Source organism: Schistocerca gregaria, chromosome 3 (genome assembly GCF_023897955.1).
Source record: "Schistocerca gregaria isolate iqSchGreg1 chromosome 3, iqSchGreg1.2, whole genome shotgun sequence".
NCBI lineage: Eukaryota > Metazoa > Arthropoda > Insecta > Orthoptera > Acrididae > Schistocerca > Schistocerca gregaria.
In genome coordinates, this window is record NC_064922.1 from 501,662,184 (window position 1) to 501,682,256 (window position 20,073).

At 43.2% G+C, this 20,073-nt stretch overlaps 1 protein-coding gene and 1 non-coding gene across 3 annotated transcripts in view; both read right to left on the minus strand.

Moving 5' to 3' along the window:
• Nucleotides 1–20,073, minus strand: part of LOC126355175 (knirps-related protein-like) — a 169,753-nt gene that overhangs the window by 67,319 nt on the left and 82,361 nt on the right. For both annotated transcript variants that reach the window (XM_050005387.1, XM_050005386.1), the window contains exon 2: nt 2,586–2,663. In XM_050005387.1, the coding sequence (XP_049861344.1) occupies nt 2,586–2,663 (78 nt within the window). The remainder of the gene's footprint in view (nt 1–2,585; nt 2,664–20,073) is intronic.
• On the minus strand, nt 1,993–2,067 carry Trnai-uau (transfer RNA isoleucine (anticodon UAU)). The gene has a single exon. It is a non-coding gene; the product is annotated as a tRNA-Ile (tRNA).

Sequence of the window (20,073 nt, forward strand, 5' to 3'; positions counted from 1 at the left end):
AAGCAGTTGATGTATCTTAACCGAGCACTGAAAGACAAACGGTCACAATACAGCGATAGATGTGAGAAGATGATTTTTAACATGACAATGCTCGACTCTATATCGAAAAACTCATCAAAACATACTTGGAAACGCTCAAATGTTAAGTCCTATCCTACCTGCCGTATTCTCCAGACTTTCATCCCTCTGACTACCAACTTTCTCGATCAAGAGCACACAGTCTGGCTTACCGGCACTTCTGGTCATATGAACTTGTCCAAAATTGGATCTATTCATGTATCTCCTTAAAAGACGCCCACTTCTTCCACTGCCGGATTTGTACGTTGACAGAAAGCTGGGTGAAAGTAGTGGCCAGCGATGGCCAATACTTTGCATCGTAAATTGTAAGTTTTTCGCAATAGCGCTGGCCGAGCGGTTCTAGGCGCATGAGTCCGCTGTTGCTACGGTCGCAGGTTCGAATCCTGCCTCGGGCATTGATGTGTGTGATGTCCTTATGTTAGTTAGATTTCAGTGGTTCTAAGTCTAGGGTACAGAAGACCTCAGATGTTAAGTCCCATAGTGCTTAGAGCCATTTTCACAATGAAACCTCGAGTTTTGAGAAAAGAATGATGGAAACAATGTCGAAGATTTACTACTTTCATGGGCTTTTGGCCAGGAATACATGGAAGGGAGCAATATATTTGTTGACTGTTCTATAAATGTATTTTTCCGAATTCTGACACTAAAACACGCCCCGATGCACAACGCATCTCTTGCACCATCTGCCAATGGAGCTGTATGAGCATCGCCACGACACCTTCGCACTTAGTAACTAAATCTTTGACAAAACATGCTGCCTTTTTTCGGGAAATTCAGCACTTTCTCTGACACTTTTATCTGGTAAAATCGGAGATTGATGAGCAATACTAAACTATCGGTCGAACGAGTTTTGTCAGCTACCTTCTTTGTGCGTAATGATTCAGGCAATGAATCTCAGTTTGACATTTGCCTTTCCTCCAGTTTGTTTTATGTAGTCGTTCCATTTTAAATCGCTCCGTATGCATTCTCCTTAATATCATTACTTCCAGTGATTATTCTAAAATCCTATAGTCGTACAATAATGGGTCTTTTTGCCTATTTACGTGCAATGCGTTATATTTGTTAATCTTGAGGGCCAACTGCCAGTTTCTGAACCTAGCGTTGATAATTTGCAGGTGTTACTTTCGGTACATCGTAAGAAAGGTCAGTGGCATACTTTCCATGAAGAGTCAAGATCGTCCTCTGTTTGCACATCACTGCTTGTTAAAAAAGTTGTTTTTATTTTTTTTATTTTTATTTTTATTTTCATTTTTTACTAAAATTGGGTGACTGGGACGAAATTTATTCGCCCCTACTCATGCCGAGGTTCGAGTGCTCCCTCGGGCATGGGTGTGTGTGTTGTTCTTAGCATAAGTTAGTTTAAGTAGTGTGGAAGCCTAGGGACCGATGATCTAAGCAGTTTGGTCCCTTAGGAATTCACACACATTTGAACATTTGAAATTTATTCACCTAATGACGCAGTAACAAAATGTTGAAGAATTATTGTCTTCTTAACAGGGACAGATGTTCGATAATTTAGTAATAAATAACTGTATGTCGCTCTCCTACACAGTTTGGTTTACATTAGCACGGCCTAAAGTCAAGCGCCGGCACGCCAGAAGAGACGGCTGTGAGAAGTCAGGCAATAAAAAGCTGACCGGACCTCCTTCCAGGACGACAACGCGACAGAAGCGGCCCCTGTGTGAAGAGGACATAAGCATCGCGATCGACTGCTGACGGCTCAGTTCAATAGCAATTTAAAGATTAGCAGCGTGGATAGCAGCGTCGACGTTAGCAGTTCAGGAAGTACTTCTGTCAGTTAGAGATCAGCAGTCACTGCAAAGACTGATTATTTCGTATGAAATGATAATTAAATCAACACCCTAAGGTGTCGACAGGCGTTGATATACACCAACGGGGACAACTGAAAATGTGTGCCCCGACCGGGACTCGAACCCGGGATCTCCTGCTTATATGGCAGACGCTCTATCGATCTGAGCCACCGAGGGCACAGAGGATACTGCGACTGCAGGGATTTATCCCTTGCACGCTCCCCGTGAGACCCACATTCCCAACTTAATATCCGAAAGAACAGATACCATCTTCATATGGTTATTTCGTATGTCGCCTCTCGCTTGCAACACATCTCTGTAATTGCCAAAGCTAAGCATTGTAGTTATCTTATTGTAATGAAACTCATTAATCCGAGTTGTTTGATTGATTGTCTAGAGAACCGAGTTCGCAGGATTCCTAGACACTACGTAGATAATCTACAAGGGTTGCCATGAGGTCATTTTGTAGTATCAAGGCTGCTCGTGACTAAGAAACGGGAACAAGTATTGCACCCAGGAATTTTCTGTTGTGTTCAAGTGCAGTTAATTTGAATTCAGTACAGTCCGGAGGGAGCTACTGAAGACAGGAGGCTGAGATGACTAGTGAACTCGTTTCCGTGGTCAGTGTTCCCTTATCTCTGTCCAAACCCAGGGTGAGTCGCGGCGACTGCAGTGCAGCTTGCTAGTGGAGCTCACCTTGCAGCCCTCGCAGGTGAAGGCGCCGAAGTGGAAGCCCGCGGCGGGCTCGCCGCACACCTTGCACTGCTGGTTCATCTGCAACAGCGCAGGCAGAGCACTCGTTAGAGGCGCAAGCGGGGTTAAGCGTCAGACACACTACATTAGTTACGTGGCAAGTCATTCTGTGAAATTTATTCCACTGTACACAGCCTTTAGCTTCCTTTTTGGAATCTAAGAATATTATCTACATCATAAGTAATTGGTTGCTGCATATCATTTTCCTATAATAACACATGAATTTTCTTTACGAAAAAAGAAATTTAAATTATGCTTCATTACACGTCGCACTTCTCCTTCTTTTTCTAAACGATACATACTATTCTCCAGATATACAGATATATTTACATATGTTGTTTAGAAGAAAACATTTTACTTACAAGAGTACTATAAACATATGAAATACTGCGTTATATACGTGGTCTCACATAATATAAACACTCATAACAACTAACAAATGTTTCAGGATGTAAACCTGTGACTCATGACCATCTGCATGTATGATTAATCCTCCATCCGTGTGCGATTTTCCGATTTTTCTGTCAAAAATCACAGGGGATAGTTGCCGAGAATTCTTCCAGATTGTATGACTGTGGTCCATGGAACTCTTCTGTCCCTGACGTTTCGTCCAAAGCTACGTTGGACATCTTCGGAGGTGCTCCTGGTTGTGCTGAGTCTTGCCAACTGACGAGTCGGACGTCGAAGAACGGCCCAAATACCGTGGAAAGTGGGCGTGGTCTGGATTTCACGTGCTAAACCTTGTCAAAGATAAAATATAACTATCCGTCATAGTACGTCACAGACAAAAACTTCTCACAGATTCTGTAGCGCCACTGTCCATATTTCGCTGAGTTTCATGGCTTCTTTTCTGTTAAAGATGTCCAGCGTAGCTTTGGATGAAACGTCAAAGACAGAAGAGTTCCCGCAAGAATTCTCGGCAGCTGAAACATCCGGTCGTGAAAGCCTTCATTGTATGACTGGGGACAGTATTAAAACAATCTAACAAATAAACCATGAACTGAATTAGAAGTAAGTTTTAATTGACATTTAACTTGCATCGAGCAGAAAATGCGTAAATAGCGTTCAACGTTGTAACAAAAGGAGGAACTTCCTAAAAAAAATTTCGATGTGGTAAAGCTTGAAGTAAGGCTCCGTACACTAGCCCGTATTGTAATCTTCGCAGCAAGTGCCTATTTCTTACCGTATTTTATCCCCACCATCGTTTCTTCTGGAACAGCACACAGCACGCCTTCTACGAGGTACCGTTTTTTTTAAAAAAACAGATTCGGAGTTATATTGGATATGAAGTGCCTCTCTTTGATACTTGTACTTCAGTCTGCTTATTCACCTCAAGGTAATTCATCTACGTATTTCTCGATAATCACTTCAATTACTTCCAATATAAATTCCAAAAATATTTTCTTCGTGTTGTTAGAACTGTTTTGGAATATGATAAATTCAGCAAATGGGGACAGGCAATAAATTGCCGAAATACTTTATTGTAATCTATCTTTTGCTGTTTCCACGTGGTTTCATAATGAGAAACTTACTGATCACCTCTCTCAACGCCTCCTATTGTATCGTTATATAGTCAAATATAAGTGGAGGGTTACTTACTTAGTAACAGCTTTTTGCTTTCATTATACGCGGCAATAGGTTATGAACAGTACTCAACACGCAAACTGTTTCTGTGGCATGTTATTTTAGGACCATAACTTTGCCTCTCTGGAAAGCTCTGATTTCCGTCTTTCCAAGTTTTATGGCTGCAAACACGATCGGTAGATCCATTCTATTTGCTTGAAGAGCTTTTTTTTTTTTTGCTTAGAAGTAAATGTCATAATATTACCGTAAATTGTTAGCAAAAGTTTGTGGGATGGTACCCAGTGTACCGGTATACTCTACGATGCCATCAAACAGGCCCGTTTCCATCGTCTGCGAGACATGAGAACACGTAAAATGCTAACATCGATATTGCAGAGTAACATAAAAAGATTCGACGGGAAAATAGAGGCGTCAGACGTACAAAAAGCCCGGGAAAAGTCCGACGCGATAACAGCAGGACCCGCGAAAATATCCGGAAAGTGCTGAACAAACAAGTCCGCGTCGATCACGCCTGGACGGTGAGATTTATTGCTTTCTTGCCTTTTGAGACAATGACTTAGATGTAATGTTTATATATTTTTAATACAATTACGATTACGTTTTTATTTTACTGCCAGTCTATAGATGTGGAACAATGTAACGTTAGTCAATGTTTAGAATGAAAAGTTTGTGGAAATGGCACACTTCCTCCTCTGTTAGAACACTATTCGCAGTTAAGTTGCCGACAGAACAGAAAATCTGCCATAGTCGGATGACACCGACCTATATCCGCTGCATGCTGTTTGCTGCCAGCGACAGCGAGAAAACAGATTGTGTCTACTAGAACTACACTAGCACTGCACAATGATTTTCACCTTGCAACAATGTGTGTGCCGATGTTATGGTGTACTTTAACCGCAGATTAAATCTGAATGCCGGACCAGGACTCGAATAATCTGTACCAAAATATCAGCTGTACTGCACATGGCAATCACCTACACGAATATTAACATGTGTTATTAAGCCAGTAAAATTAACTCACTGGCGTTAGCAAAACTTCACCAAAAACGGATAAAACTGTGTTTCTTCAAGGGTTCCTCTACCAAAAGAAAACATTGGAAAAAGTGAGCTTTTACCTCAAGTTGAGAAAATAGCTTTAAACGATTGATTAAAATTGGGGTAGAAATGTTACAGAACCAATTCAAGTGCAAGCTACCCGAGGGCCATGAAATCTGAACATTCTTTGTTCGCTCGATGCTCCAGGAACTTATATGCTTCGCAGATGATTTATTGTCTTCCTTCCAAAAAAAAAAATACTTTGACAGGATCTATTCCACTGCGTGGCCAATTACAATGTCGCTATCACTTCAGATTTCTTCTAACTTGGGAGGTGGATACAACTAGAGGAAATACCCACCTCAAGTCATGGCCCATCACATCATTCGCTGAAGCAAATGCGACAGCGATGTCAGGCAGAGAGCACCAACCAACTGTAATAGTCTTTCAGTTGTCACTTGCTCGCACCCTTATTCTGATGTCTCTAATCGTTTATGAAGTATTAGGGTGACCACGTTTCACGGGATTCGCTGTGTGGCATTGCTTTCTAGAACTTGAGACTAGCCCATAAAATAGTAACTGCTTTTCTATGTAGACGTCCAGAAAATATTTTCACCTCTTCACGGCATAACGTACAACACCACTTAACCTCTGAGGTCATCAGTCCCCTAAAACTTTTTTTTTTTTTTTTTTTCATCAGTCTACTGACTGGTTTGATGCGGCCCGCCACGAATTCCTTTCCTGTGCTAACCTCTTCATCTCAGAGTAGCACTTGCAACCTACGTCCTCAATTATTTGCTTGGCGTATTCCAATCTCTGTCTTCCTCTACAGTTTCTGCCCTCTACAGCTCCCTCTAGTACCATGGAAGTCATGCCCTCATGTCTTAGCAGATGTCCTATTATCCTGTCCCTTCTCCTTATCAGTGTTTTCCACATATTCCTTTCCTCATTCCTTACTTTATCATTCCACCTAATTTTCAACATTCGTCTATAGCCCCACATCTCAAATGCTTCGATTCTCTTCTGTTTCGGTTTTCCTACAGTCCAAGTTTCACTACCATACAATGCTGTACTCCAGACGTACATCCTCAGAAATTTCTTCCTCATATTAAGGCCGGTATTTGATATTAGTAGATTTCTCTTGGCCACAAATGCCTTTTTTGCCATAGCGAGTCTACTTTTGATGTCCTCCTTGCTCCGTCCGTCATTGAACTTCTTAAACCTAACTAACCTAAGGACATCACACACATCCATGCCCGAGGAAGGATTCGAACCTGCGTCCGTAGCGGTCGCGCGGTTCCAGACTGTAGCGCCTAGAACCGCTCGGCCACCCCGGCCGGCCAGCGCGGTTCCGGACTGAAGCGCCTAGAACCGCTCGGCCACAGCGACCGGCAAATGTTGGTAGAAAGGAAAGAATTCGCACCGATGCATGCTCGAAATTTAATGCGTTTTCCAGTAATCCACCACTGCTGGTCTCTTCACTAAAAAACAATCACTTTTACGTATCTGGTGATGTCCGGAGGAAATTGGGGAGGGAGACAGCTAGGAGCGGCGCACATCCGGGACGCTTAAGTGGGACGTCTCAATTTGTAACGTTTGTGGGCGACGCGCGATCCGCCGTAACGACCGTGCAAATTACCGGGATGGCGCGTGGCATCGCCGATGCCATCGCCGCCGCCGCCGCCGCCTCCGCCGCAGCCGGTGCGGCCTCGCGCCGCGTCCTCAGGGTCCCGTTTCCCTTACGTGCTCTGTTGTCGCTCACTCACTGTGAGGCACACTACTCCTGCCCGCAAGAACTCTCTGCGTTATCCGTATCCGTATCTGCGTTCGTGCATCAACCGAGTCCGTAATAGATACACAGTCGTAAGATGTCGTGACTAACTATTCCGATGGAGGAAACGCCAGCAGGTTCTTATGAATGGTGCTTGAACATTTCTTGGTCGAGAGCTCTTCGTGGGGGTAGAAGAGCAGTTTCCAGAGTAGTAAAAGCCATACAGACTTTTTGGGGACCGGGGAAAGTCGTCAATGAGTTGTTAGCGGCAAGTCACATTTCACAGACCCTGCAGCTTCCTAGTGGTTTAAACACGAGCAACAGTACGTTTAAAATATTCTGAATCGGCTGTACGCAGTTTCGATTTAGTGGCAACCGTTTCTGGATTTTAATGATGCGTTGTTCGTTATTCTCTTATTCAGTGAAGTCTATATCCCAACCATTCATTTATTGTTATTTCATCCATGCTTAATTTTGTGAAATCTGCGATCGTTAATGATCGTTCGTGAAGGACACAACCAGCCACAAATATTTTTAAAATGTTTTATTTCAGTTCCGTAAGAGGTTTCGGGCTAACATGCCTACCTTCAGATGGCTAGTGTTTTCAGTTAGACAGATCTCTTGATCAGTACCATTAGTCTGCTCCTGCACTGCACACGAATATTTGAAGACTTTGTACTACTTCATTGGTTGTTTCATTACTAAAAACACGCTAAAGTGTTTGCATTTGGCCGAACGGTTCTAGGCGCTACAGTCTGGAACCGCGCGAAAACTACGATCGCAGGTTCGGATCCTGCCTCGGGCATGGATGTGTGTGATTTCCTTAGGTTAGTTAGGTTTAAGTAGTTCTAAGTTCTAGGGGACTGTTGACCTCAGAAGTCCCATAGTGCTCAGAGCCATTTGAACCATTTGTTTGCATTTATTTAGATGTACACTACTGGCCATTAAAATTGCTACACCAAGAAGAAATGCAGGTGATAAATCGCTATTCATTGGACAAATATATTATACTAGAACTGGCATGTGATTACATTTTCACGCAATTTGGCTGCATAGATCCTGAGAAATCAGTACCCAGAACAACCAACTCTGGCCGTAATAACGGCCTTGATACGCCTGGGTATTGAGTAAAACAGAGCGTGGATGGCGTGTACAGGTACAGCTGTCCATTCCGCTTCAACACGATACCATTGTTCATCAAGAGTAGTGACTGGCGTATTGTGACGAGCCAGTTGCACGGCCACCATTGACCAGACGTTTTCAATTGGTGAGAGATCTGGAGAATATGCTGGCCAGGGCAGTAGTCGAACATTTTCTGAATCCAGAAAGGCCTGCACAGGACCTGCAACATGCGGTCGTGCATTATCCTGCTGATATGTAGGGTTTCGTAGGGATCGAATGAAGGGTAGAGGCACGGATCGTAACACATCTGAAATGTAACGTCCACTGTTAAAAGTGCCGTCAATGCGAACAACAGGTGACCGAGTCGTGTAACAATTGGCTTCCCATACCATCACGCCGGGTGATACGCCAGCATGGCGATGACGAATACACGCTTCCATTGTGCGTTCACCGCGATGTCGACAAATACGGATGCGACCATCGTGATGCTGTAAACAGAACCTGGATTCGAAACTTACTGGCAGATTAAAACTGTCTCGGTCCGGCACACAGTTTTAATCTGCCAGGAAGGTTCATATGAGCGTACACTCCGCTGCAGAGTGAAAATCTCATTCTAGAACCTGGATTCATCCGAAAAAATGACGTTTTGCCATTCGTGCACCCAGGTTCGTCGTTGAGTACACCATCGCAGGCACTCCTGTCTGTGATGCAGCGTCAAGGGTAACCGCAGCCATGTTCTACGAGCTGATAGTCCAAGCTGCTGCAAACGTCGTCGAATTGTTCGTGCAGATGGTTGTTGTCTTGCAAACGTCTCCATTTGTTGACTCAGGGATCGAGACGTGGCTGGACGATCCGTTACAGCCATGCAGCTAAGATGCCTGTCATCTCGACTGCTGGTGATGCGACGCCGTTGGGATCCAGCGCGGCTTTCCGTGTTACCCTCCTGAACTTACAGATTCCATATTTTGCTGACAGTCATTGGATCTCGACCAACGCGAGCATCAATGTCGCGATACGATAAACCGCAGCCGGACGGGGTGGCCGAGCGGTTCTCGGCGCTACACTCTGGAACCGCGCGACCGCAAGAGTTAAGTCCCATAGTGCTCAGAGCCATTTGAACCATTTGATAAACCGTAATCGCGATAGGCTACAATCCGACCTTTATCAAAGTCGGAAACATGATGGTACACATTTCTCCTCCTTACACGAGGCATCACAAGAACGTTTCACCAGGCATCGCCGGTCAACTGCTGTTTGTGTATGAGAAATCGGTTGGAAACTTTCCTCATGTCAGCACGTTGTAGGTGTCGCCACCTGCGCCAATCTTGTGTGAATGCTATGAAAAGCTAATCATTTGCTTATCACAGCATCTTCTTCCTGTCGGTTGAATTTCGCGTCTGTAGCACGTCATCTTCGTGGTGTAGCAGTATTAACGGCCAGTAGTGTAATTTGAGACAGTCGTCTTCACTTACGTAAGTTCCAGTAGATGATGGTTTGTTTTGTTGTGGGCCATATGGTTTTGCAAGTCGATATATGTGTTGTTGAATTGCAAACACCAAATAAATCACTGTCACACTTCATAATATTCTCAATGTCAGTGTTGAGCGTTAACACGAGTACACTACACGTTCGGCGCTTAAGACTGCCGTAATTGAAACAACTGCAGGAACAGCATAATGTCACAGAGAGATATGATCACACACATACACTCGTTGTATAATGTACTCCGCCATCGCGCAGTGCAATCCTGATGCAGGAAAAACCATTATTGTGAAACACAGTTCGCTTCATTCGCGGAAGATTTCTTGAAAGCAGCTCACGGGTGACAATAGGAAGCGCAGACTCACGCCACTTAAATTAACCATGCCACGTCGTTTAATAGCCAAGTCGACCCTTCGCAGATACAGCTCGGAGACACATGAAAAAGAAAAATACGTCACTAAATGTTCTGGGATCTAAGACGCGCATCCGAGTTGACAGTTGCGTTCATTTGAGAAGCTGCAACTTTAAAGGCATAGTTGGTCACAGTCTATCGGGCACAGTGACAAAAGAATGGCGGTGGTCAAAGAACTGGCGATGCGACAGGTCGATCTGCGCGCACGCGCGATCTGCCCGGTATGTAAATGGCTGGGAGCAGAAGCGTACGCCACGGCCGCTGCCCCATTGTGCGGTGAGAGGCGAGTCCCCCGCCTCATTAGATTGATCAGTGACGAAGATCTGTCCGCCGACGTGGTAAACAGCGGACGCGATCGCTCGCTACAAACGACTCGGACTGCGCTCCTGGGAATACGTGTTCTCGTCTTCAATTTGTTTCGACATGAGCTCCGCCGAGACGAGTATGTTAACGAGGGTGTCCGAGCTGCCGGCTGGGTTCTGCAACTGCAACGCCGTCGAGTAGAGCGCGCTGACGCCGGATACATTAGACAACAGACAGTATTTTTAATTGCTGTAGCTGCAGCAGCTGACGAATTCTTACATAGGGAGCATCATAACTAATAGCGAAATCCGACACGAGTAACGTAATACAAGGAAAAAGTCCCAGGTAAAATGGGTTCGTAAACGACCCATTCAAATGTCTGGGTACGAGCTTCCACTGTACAATAGTTAGTACGAACGTATGATGCGAAATGTAAATTTTCTGATTAAACCAAGGTTCAACTGCGCTCTAATTCCATTCTTACCCATGGCTGAAGATAGTAGTACAAACATGATTTGGAGCACTGACACATTTTGCTACTGATGTAAGACGACGTCTAATGTGCCAAGATTATAATACACTGACGGAAAGAAAAAATTCGCTTCTCCAAGAAGAGGTTTAATGACATAAGGTTCAAGTGGTTCATATGGCTCTAAGCACTATGGCACTTAACACCTGAGGTCATCAGTCCCCTAGAACTTAGAACTATTTAAAGCTAACAACCTAAGGACATCACACACATCCATGCCCGAGGCAGGATTCGAACCTGCGACCGTAGCGGTCGCGCGATTCCACACTGCAGTGCCTAGAACCGCTCGGCCACTCCGGCCGGCATAAAGTACTGAAGATGAATCATAACTGGAGCCCAGTTAGATGAAAACTTAACCAACACGTTTGCATTCCAAATAAATTTATACTAACTAGGACAATATTTCTTGGCGATTATTAACTACACAATCGCAATTATTTCGCAAACATCTTTCTTGCGGATTCATTTTTAATGGAACATCTTTGTTTTACTGTCGTATACTTTAAAATATAGCAGTTTCCGCTGTTAATCACGGCACATTCTTTAAAGTCACCCTGCCGCGAACAGTCTGTGCACAATGTCTTCACCATTTGACGGAATGCCCAGGCATCCTTAAGAAAACCACTATTTTTCCGATTCAGCAAATGTTAGTGCAAATACATTGAGGTATTCAGTCATACAGTTTCGTACGTTCCGTGATAAATAATATTTTATTTCCCATAATAAAATTTTATGTGTTTTGGGAAATGTCTTTCTCTGCTTCTAAATCAATCCAATTTATTCCAAGTTGTCACACACTTTTTTTTTTTGTTTCACGTGCTGATTAAACATACTTATCGTTTATAAACTACATCGTATGATTCCACAGTTCTACGTATTCTGTTTTTGACAACCGATATCAGCAGTAGAAACAATATGGAGATAAGTTACGCTACTAAGATAGTTCTGCTAGTAATTCCTGACAATTCTAATTTAAATCCCAATATTTTTCGCATCCATGATTGGTATATGTCGATTTCGGGAAAGTGAAACCGATATCTTGTTTTGACAGACGAAACAGTGTGTCAACGGTATTTTGCGTAGCCTCTACCGGTCTGTGTGTCTTTCTGCAACGTAGCTCCGAAATGATGTATGAACAACTGACGGAATAGATAATCTCATTTTGTGGTCTTAGGCATTATACATCCTGTTACAAAGATTCGAATGGATACCTCTTATGAACAGTTATGTGAAGCTTTTATGGGTTACAAGGTTTCTAGTTTCTGCTACAAGTCGATTGGCAGATATTGCTAATAGGGGACAATAGCGCATCTCCGCTTGATCCAGGGACCCAAAGTCATTTGCTTCAAGAGCTGCTGGAGCAGAGTTAAATTGTTGAATACTATCATAGTTGTTCCTAATATTCACACAGAAGGTGATATAAACATGACGCACAGCATGTAACAGAAAATCGGGACAAGGCTCACTCGTGCACCAGTACTAAATATTACACATTGTCGATGGATGTGAAAAAACAGTGGTGATCCATGCAATACATCCACGGTGCTGCTGTCGCAGATTCACAAAGACACGGGTCAGGTCTGTTATGTGAAAATAATGGCAATGTCGAGCAAAATTGCACATAAATAAGCGCAAAGTCCGTACATCAAATGAATTTTCCGGTCACGACTTTCACTCCACCACCTGCAGCCAGCAAGTGTATGCAGGACAGGAGTGACCGTGAGGAAAGAGCGCCGTAATAGTACCCACTCGGCGTGTGGACTCTGTTGAAACGCGAACCGCACAATATATCAGCTCCACAGCAGGAGGAACAGCGTTGCACAAGTACGAATAAGCGCGGAGAAGGACGAGCCCAGCGTGATGCTGTATCCCATTGTCTGTGACCGTGGAGGACTCGAAGTCGCCACTCCGTGATTTGTTGTCTCAACGCTACAATTGCCTCACACATGTGTATGCGTATGATACTGCTTAGCTTTTAGGTGACGCGGAAGGCCATTCTCTCAATTGCGATGTCACCACTTTTCAAAGATCGGAGAGCTACATTATTCAAAAAAACATTTTCTCTCGAAGCAATATTGACAAAGATTTAAAATAAATACTGAGTGTTTGCTTCACATAGTTTGGACGTTCCGTCATTTCTAAACGCTCTGCAGTATTTTACTATGTCGTTAATACTCAGCCGGACGCTGTGGACGAGCGGTTATAGGCCCTTCAGTCCGGAACAGCGTTGCTGCTACGGTCGCAGGTTCGTTTCCTGCCTCGGGCATGGATGTGTGTGATGTCCTTCAGTTATTTAGGTTTAAGTAGTTCTAAGTCTAGGGGACTGATGACCTCGGATGTTAAGCCTCATAGTGCTTAGAGCAATTTTTTGGTAAGACTCAGAAATATTCTGTAGCAGCTGTGATTACGATGGTTTTACATTCATTGTGTTACAAACTTTGCAAAACCGTATACCGCATCAAAACGTCGACACCTGCGTTTCCTATACAACTCGCCCGTTTCAGAGAAATGTTTCGCTATAAATATTAACAAGCAATGTATGGTTACAATATTCTGTTTACTGGAGTTTTAATGCTGTTACATGCAAATATTTCAATTACATATACCACACTTGACTCGGAAATTCGGTTGATAATAGTTTCGAATATTGGCCACAGGCATAATGCTGACATCTCTGTGCGCAAATATTTGATAAAATTTCACATCCAGTGTTCATTTACAATTGATAAACTTTACGTTGGGTGCCCGGTGTATTTTCACTTTAACGACCATTTAGCAACAATACTGTAAACATATAATTATTTAGTCGAACTGATCATTCAAGTTCTATGAGTGACTTCATTACTTTTCAAGTTACATTTCCTGTGTAGAATTTGTACTTCTCTTGTGCATCATTTTCCTATGCACTTCAAGAGTAAAATGCTTATGGCACCAATAACTGATTGTTGCCTCAATACTGGTAGCGCTCGTGTTAATTATTATTTATTTAATGAACTACCATGTCTCTTCATAATCAAATGTCATCTCTGTAGAATTTATAAGTCAGAAGAGCGTCCGAAATACACATGTGATATAAACGGCAATATTAAATATTCTTATTTAAATTTATAGTGTAATGGGGTTGAGAACAACATTATATTTGACACAAAGAACAATCACGTAAAAATCAACGGTTAATCTATTAAAAAAAAGATGTGTACTGTAAATCTCGTAGAAGTTATGCTGTAATTCTTGAACAAGAGCGTACATCAGCATTATAATATCCTTTAAAGTTGTTTTGTCGTCTATAAAAAATAATATACACGGTTAAATTGACACGGGATAGAAAAAAATGACAGTGAGATTTCATGAACAAGGAAGCGGTACCATTGACAGACACCTAACATGTTTTCTAATACCCCGTATCTTCTAACGTTATTTTTGCTTGTTTCTTCATTTAAACTTCACCATACTGCCTCACTGATAGCCATAAGACGTTCTAATGCAGGTCCTTCGTGCTGAAATCCTGTAAAAGGCGTTCAAAAGTTCTTAGCTAATAGAGTAAGCTAGTATAGGAAAAACTGCTGTTGCTACCATGCAAAAACGTCGCTCATGATGATATCATTTGTCCTAGTGTGCTAGTTTCCACAAGAAAGTGAAGTAGAACATTAATGAGAGAGACTGAGTCACTGTCATCATAACTATTAATGTTAACATCAAATACTGTGAAATCCAGCAGTCTTTTCTGTACTGGTTGAACATCGCGTAGCTTCCTTGGATGGAGTATGAAACTAATGCACTTTGTCACTGGTTTCCAACGATAGCCTACTAGATACTGTAATGAAGTACAAAACCCATATCAGTTTCCGCTGAATCTTACGATGCCCATAATAGCTTCGTCATTAGTGTTGCCTTGCAAAAGTAGTTAATGATTCTCTAGACAATGAAGTTGCGTTCTGTAAATAGTCAATCCTTCTACTACTACTGGAATGACATTCAGAAAGGCACAGAGGAACCTGCAGTCATGTAAAATTCCTCATTAATTTTCGCTTTGTTTGACGTGGGTATCAAAGCAGTGGCATTGTTATGATGAATGCGGGCCGCCTACGATTCACCACAGTAATAAAGATGCTGTTGCATGGTATCCTTGAGAGCAGAAGAAAGATTATCGAGCAATGAGAAACGATGTTTTAAACAACCTGCAGCAGACGGTGCGGTCTGCATTGTGTGCACCAAGAGTCACGCGGAACTGAACTCTTAATAATATTTCAACAGACATGGTAGCAAAATTACGATACAGCCTTATCTAACCGTAATGAATCTCTGTGTTGAATTCCGAGCGGGGCGGATTTATTTAAATGCAGGTAGGTTGAATGCATTAATATCAATTTGTCGGTCGGCATTGAGGTATCATGAGAACGTTGTGTAACCATATCGCTCGTTCGGATTAATATTTCATGAGCACTGCTGCCCTACAGCGTACTGTCTTAATCGAACACTATGCGGCGGCATTCGGGTTCGAGGTCCGACACTACCCTGAGAATCATATGACGTCACTTTCGCTGATGCACAAAGAACAGGAGCTAATGCAGAACTCCAGTAGTGACTACACACAAAATGATGTATTCAGCTTCTGGATCTTGTACTTTCTTTTCGCGTTTAAATTATAGGATGGGGGGTCCCGACTTTCTGCAGATGACAAGCTGTCAATGAAGGACACTATAGAGTTGATCCTCTAAAACCACATAATGCAAAATCACGGTAAGAAGCAAAACGAACCATAACTTTCTTTTGGCCTTACCTTGTTAAATCAGTTATAACCTAAAATATTTTCGCTCTTTTGCAGTTTCTTAATAATGAAAAAGAAAACACTGATGATGGCACGGAGGTGCTGAAACATGTTTGGGTAAAAAGCAAAAGCGGTGTGTCTGCAAAAAGGCCTAATCCACATCCACAAAATGATATTTCTATCACTGCCATTAACTTGTTAACATGTGCAGCTGTTTCACAGAAACATGACTCGGAGGGAAAAATCTACATGTGAAGACGCAATTTTTCTACTTAAATACGTGTAAGCCGTTTATTTCAAATATCTACGCCGGCAATTTGTAATTCTGTTCTTTGTTGTAGCCAGTGTTTAAAATGCGCACCGAACATGTGGACCTCCTCTAGTGTTCCAGCCATTAGCAAAAAATCCTTTGTATGCCACACTTTACATTATAAAAGACTGCAACTGTTTTCTCCTGCTTATGGGCCTCCATTCTCCCATTCCGATGTGGGCAGTTTGCCAAGGAAACTCTCTGTGATTTACAAACTGCTCTTATTAGCTTCAAATTATTACACGGACAGCAGGCTGCATAAATACGTCATGTTAAATAGGTCATCTCCTTCTACGATCGACGTAAATTTGACAGTACTGAAACAAAATCATTTTCAAAATATTTTTTTTATAGTTCACCAAAGAACAACAGACACCCGAAAGATTGTAAGCTGGCAACGACCCGAACCGTTACCCACAGCCGAACATTTACGTTAAATTTCGTACTTCACAATGATGGATACAAATAACGAAAATAGAAACCACAGATTCGAAACCAGCAGAGTTGTAAAGTGACAAATGCAGGACTGATACTCAAGACACAATAAAACTTGAGTAACACTCATAAACACAAATACAGTATGTGACCCTGAAATACTTCGAGTATTGTGGTGTAGAATCACACAAGTAATCCATAAAAAAGAGGTTTGACCGGAAAATACGTATAAAAGTTGAATAATGTCTTTACGTTACAAGTTGCAGTCACCGCCAGGTGGGACTACTGCTGTAATCAATCCCATCAACGCTCAGTTCGAGTCAGAGCACTCTGCGTGAAGGTCGGAGTGTGCGGCAGCTTGTTGACAGTTAACCTTTTTCACCTGCCGTCGGCATGCAGCTCTCTCTGGTTGAGGAACAGCGCGTCAACATCAAGTTTCTTGCATAGCTAGGCAAGAATGGCCGAGAGATTTTTGAGTGTTTGAAACAGGTTTATGGAGACAATTCTCTGAAGAAATCAACCGTGAACAAGTGGTTAAAAAGGTTCCTGGATGTCGGAGAAGAAGTGAACGATGACCCTCGCCCAGGACGCCCGTCGACATCGAGTTCCGATGGAAATGTTGAACGAATTCGGGCTTGTGTTCTTAAAGACTGTAGATTTACAGTCAGAATGATTGCTGACGAGCTGTCAATCCCCAAAACAATCGTTCACGAAATCCTGACACAAAAACTTGAAATGAAGAAATTGTGTGCGAAAATCGTACCAAAGCTCTTGACGCCAGAACAGAAAGCAAAGAGGGTTGAGTGCTGTGAGGACTGGTTGGAAGCAGAGGAACGAGGGGACATTCTCTACCGAGTCTTCACTGGAGACAAGTCTTGGTTTTACGAATTCGATGTGCTCAAATCTCAAAGCAAGGAATGGAAACTATCAGGAGAACTGAGAACAAAAAATTCGCGAAAATCAAGGTACAATGTGAATACAATGTTGATTGTTGTCTTTGATACTAGGGGGCATTATTCACAAGGAATTTGTCCCTCCCGGCCAGAGAGTGATAGGAAATTTGTACGTTGAAGTTCTGATACGTCTCAGAGCTCGTGTGGCCCGAGTTCGACCGGAGTTGGCAAAAGGGGGCAGGTGGATCCTTCATCACGACAATGCGCCCGCTCACACGTCGCTCGTTGTGCGCGGGTTTTTGGCCCGAAGCTCAGTCACCGTGACAGACCACCCGCCTTATTCACCCGATTTAGCCCCGTGTGACTTCTTCGTGTTCCCGAAATGCAAAATGGTGCTTCGGGGGCAGCACTTGGGAGGTGTGGAAGTCTTCAAGGCGGAAACGACACGGCAACTGAACAACATCACAACTGAAGACTTTCAGCAATGTTATCAACAGTGGAAATGGCGTTGGCAGAAGTGTATTGCGTCTCAGGGCGAGTACTTTGAAGGAGACCATATTGTAATACCTGAACAATTGTAAAATGAAGTTATTGTTCAACTTTTATACGTATTTTCCGGACAAACCTCGTATTATAAAAGAATTATGTACGTATATATGTGTGTACACTGTGTGATCAAAAGCATCCGGACAGCTGGCTGAAAATGACTTACAAGTTCGTGGCACCCTCCATCGGTAATGCTGGAATTCAGTATGGTGCCGGCCCACCCTTAGCCTTGATGACAGCTTCCATTGTCGCAGGCATACGTTCAGTGATGTGCTGCAAGGTTTCTTGGGGGAAGGCAGCCCATTCTTCACGGAGTGCTGCACTGAGCAGGGGTACCGATGTCGGTCGGTGAGGCCTGGCACGGAGCCGGCGTTCAAAAACATCCCAAAGGTGTTCTATAGGAATTAGATCAGGACTCTTTGCAGCCCAGTCCATTACAGGGATGTTATTGTCGTGTAATCGCTCCGCCACAGGCTGAGCATTATGAACAGGCTCTCGATCGTGTTGAAAGATGCAATCGCCATCCCCGGATTGTTCTTCAACAACGGGAAGCATGAAGGTGCTTAAACATCAATAAAGGCCTGTGCTGTGATAGTGCCACGCAAAACAACGAAGGTGCAAGCCCCCACCACGAAAAACACGACCACACCATAACACCACCGTCTCCGAATTTAACTGTTGGCACTACACAAGCTGCCAGATGACGTTCAACGGGCATTCGCCCTGCCGCTCGACCATGAAATGCAAGTTTTCTCACCTCCCGCCTAAATGTCATAGTACTTGCAGTGCATCCTGATGCAGTTTGGAATTCCTGTGTGATAGTCTGAATAGATGTATGACTATTACACATTACGACCCTCTTCAACTGTCGGCGCTCTCTGCCAGTCAACAGACGAGGTCGGCCTGTACGCTTTTGTGCTTAACATGTCCCTTCACGTTTCCACTTCACTGTCACATCGGAAACAGTGGAGCTAGGGATGTATAGGAGTGTGGAAATCTCGCGTACTGACGTCTGACACAAGTAACACCCAATCACGTGACCACGTTGGAAGTCCGCAAGTTTCGCGGTGCTCCCCATTCTGCTCTCTCACGATGTCTAATGACTACTGAGGTCGCTGACATGGAGTACCTGGCAGTAGGTGGCAGCACAATGCACCTAATATGAAAAACGTATGTTTTTGGAGTTGTCCGGATACTTTTGATCACATAGTGTATGTATATACGTTCCTTATCTCCTCCTAAATCGCTGGCCCGATTTCAACCAAACTTGGTACACGCATCACTTGCCCTCTGCAAATAATAGCTATGGGGATAAGAACCATCTACCTATCAAATGGGATGCGGGATTGTAAAAAGTAGTGTAGCCCACGAATACCCATAATTGTTATCCAACATTTGAAAATGAGAGCACTTTGCAACTTGCGACAAACCTTACAAGGAATTTCAAACCTTCAAGACACTTTTCTAGCTGAAAAGCCCTACAAAATGGTGAAAGGTAAAAAAAGGTCATCGCTAACTGTGTTTTTGCTGTTCATGCAGTAAAACTGTCGCAGGAAGCATGACGTTTTAATTTATTACTTCTTTACGAACAACTGTATTTGCGACAGATTTTTCGGACATTATTCACTTGTAACAGCTGCCAAATTATGTCATAGTACAGTACATAGTTCATAAATATTGATCTGCGTTATAAATATTGAACTGCGTGGAAATTAAACTGCAGTGCAAAATTCGCGTGAGATACAGATGGAGTATGTGTACAAATACGCGTGAAATATGTCAGATAAATGTAAAATATATTTGGTATGTGCGTTCGCGATCAAAGCCACGAGTAAAAAGCTAATTCTAAACCCCTGGAACAATTTCAACCAAATTTGGCACACGTTTTTGTCACGGTCTTGAAAGAATTACTGAGGGGAAAATCCACCAACCTCTTATTGGGGTGAGCGTGATAACGTGGAGAGAGAAGGGAAGAAGGGAAGAGGAGGAGACATAACAAAGAGGGAAGAAGAGTACATGGACACTGATATGAGCGGTGAAAAGGGGGGGGCGGGGAGGGGGGTTAAGACACGGAAAGAGGAAGGAAAGAAGAGTAGATGGACAGTGAGAGGGGTAGGACGAGATGAGAAAAGAGAGGGAAGGAGGAAAATGACAGAGAAAGGGCAGAGGAGGAGATGGAAAGAAAGAGGTTCATGGCGAAAGGGGTCTGTTTGCTCATTCTAACTAGCTAAAAAGAACTAT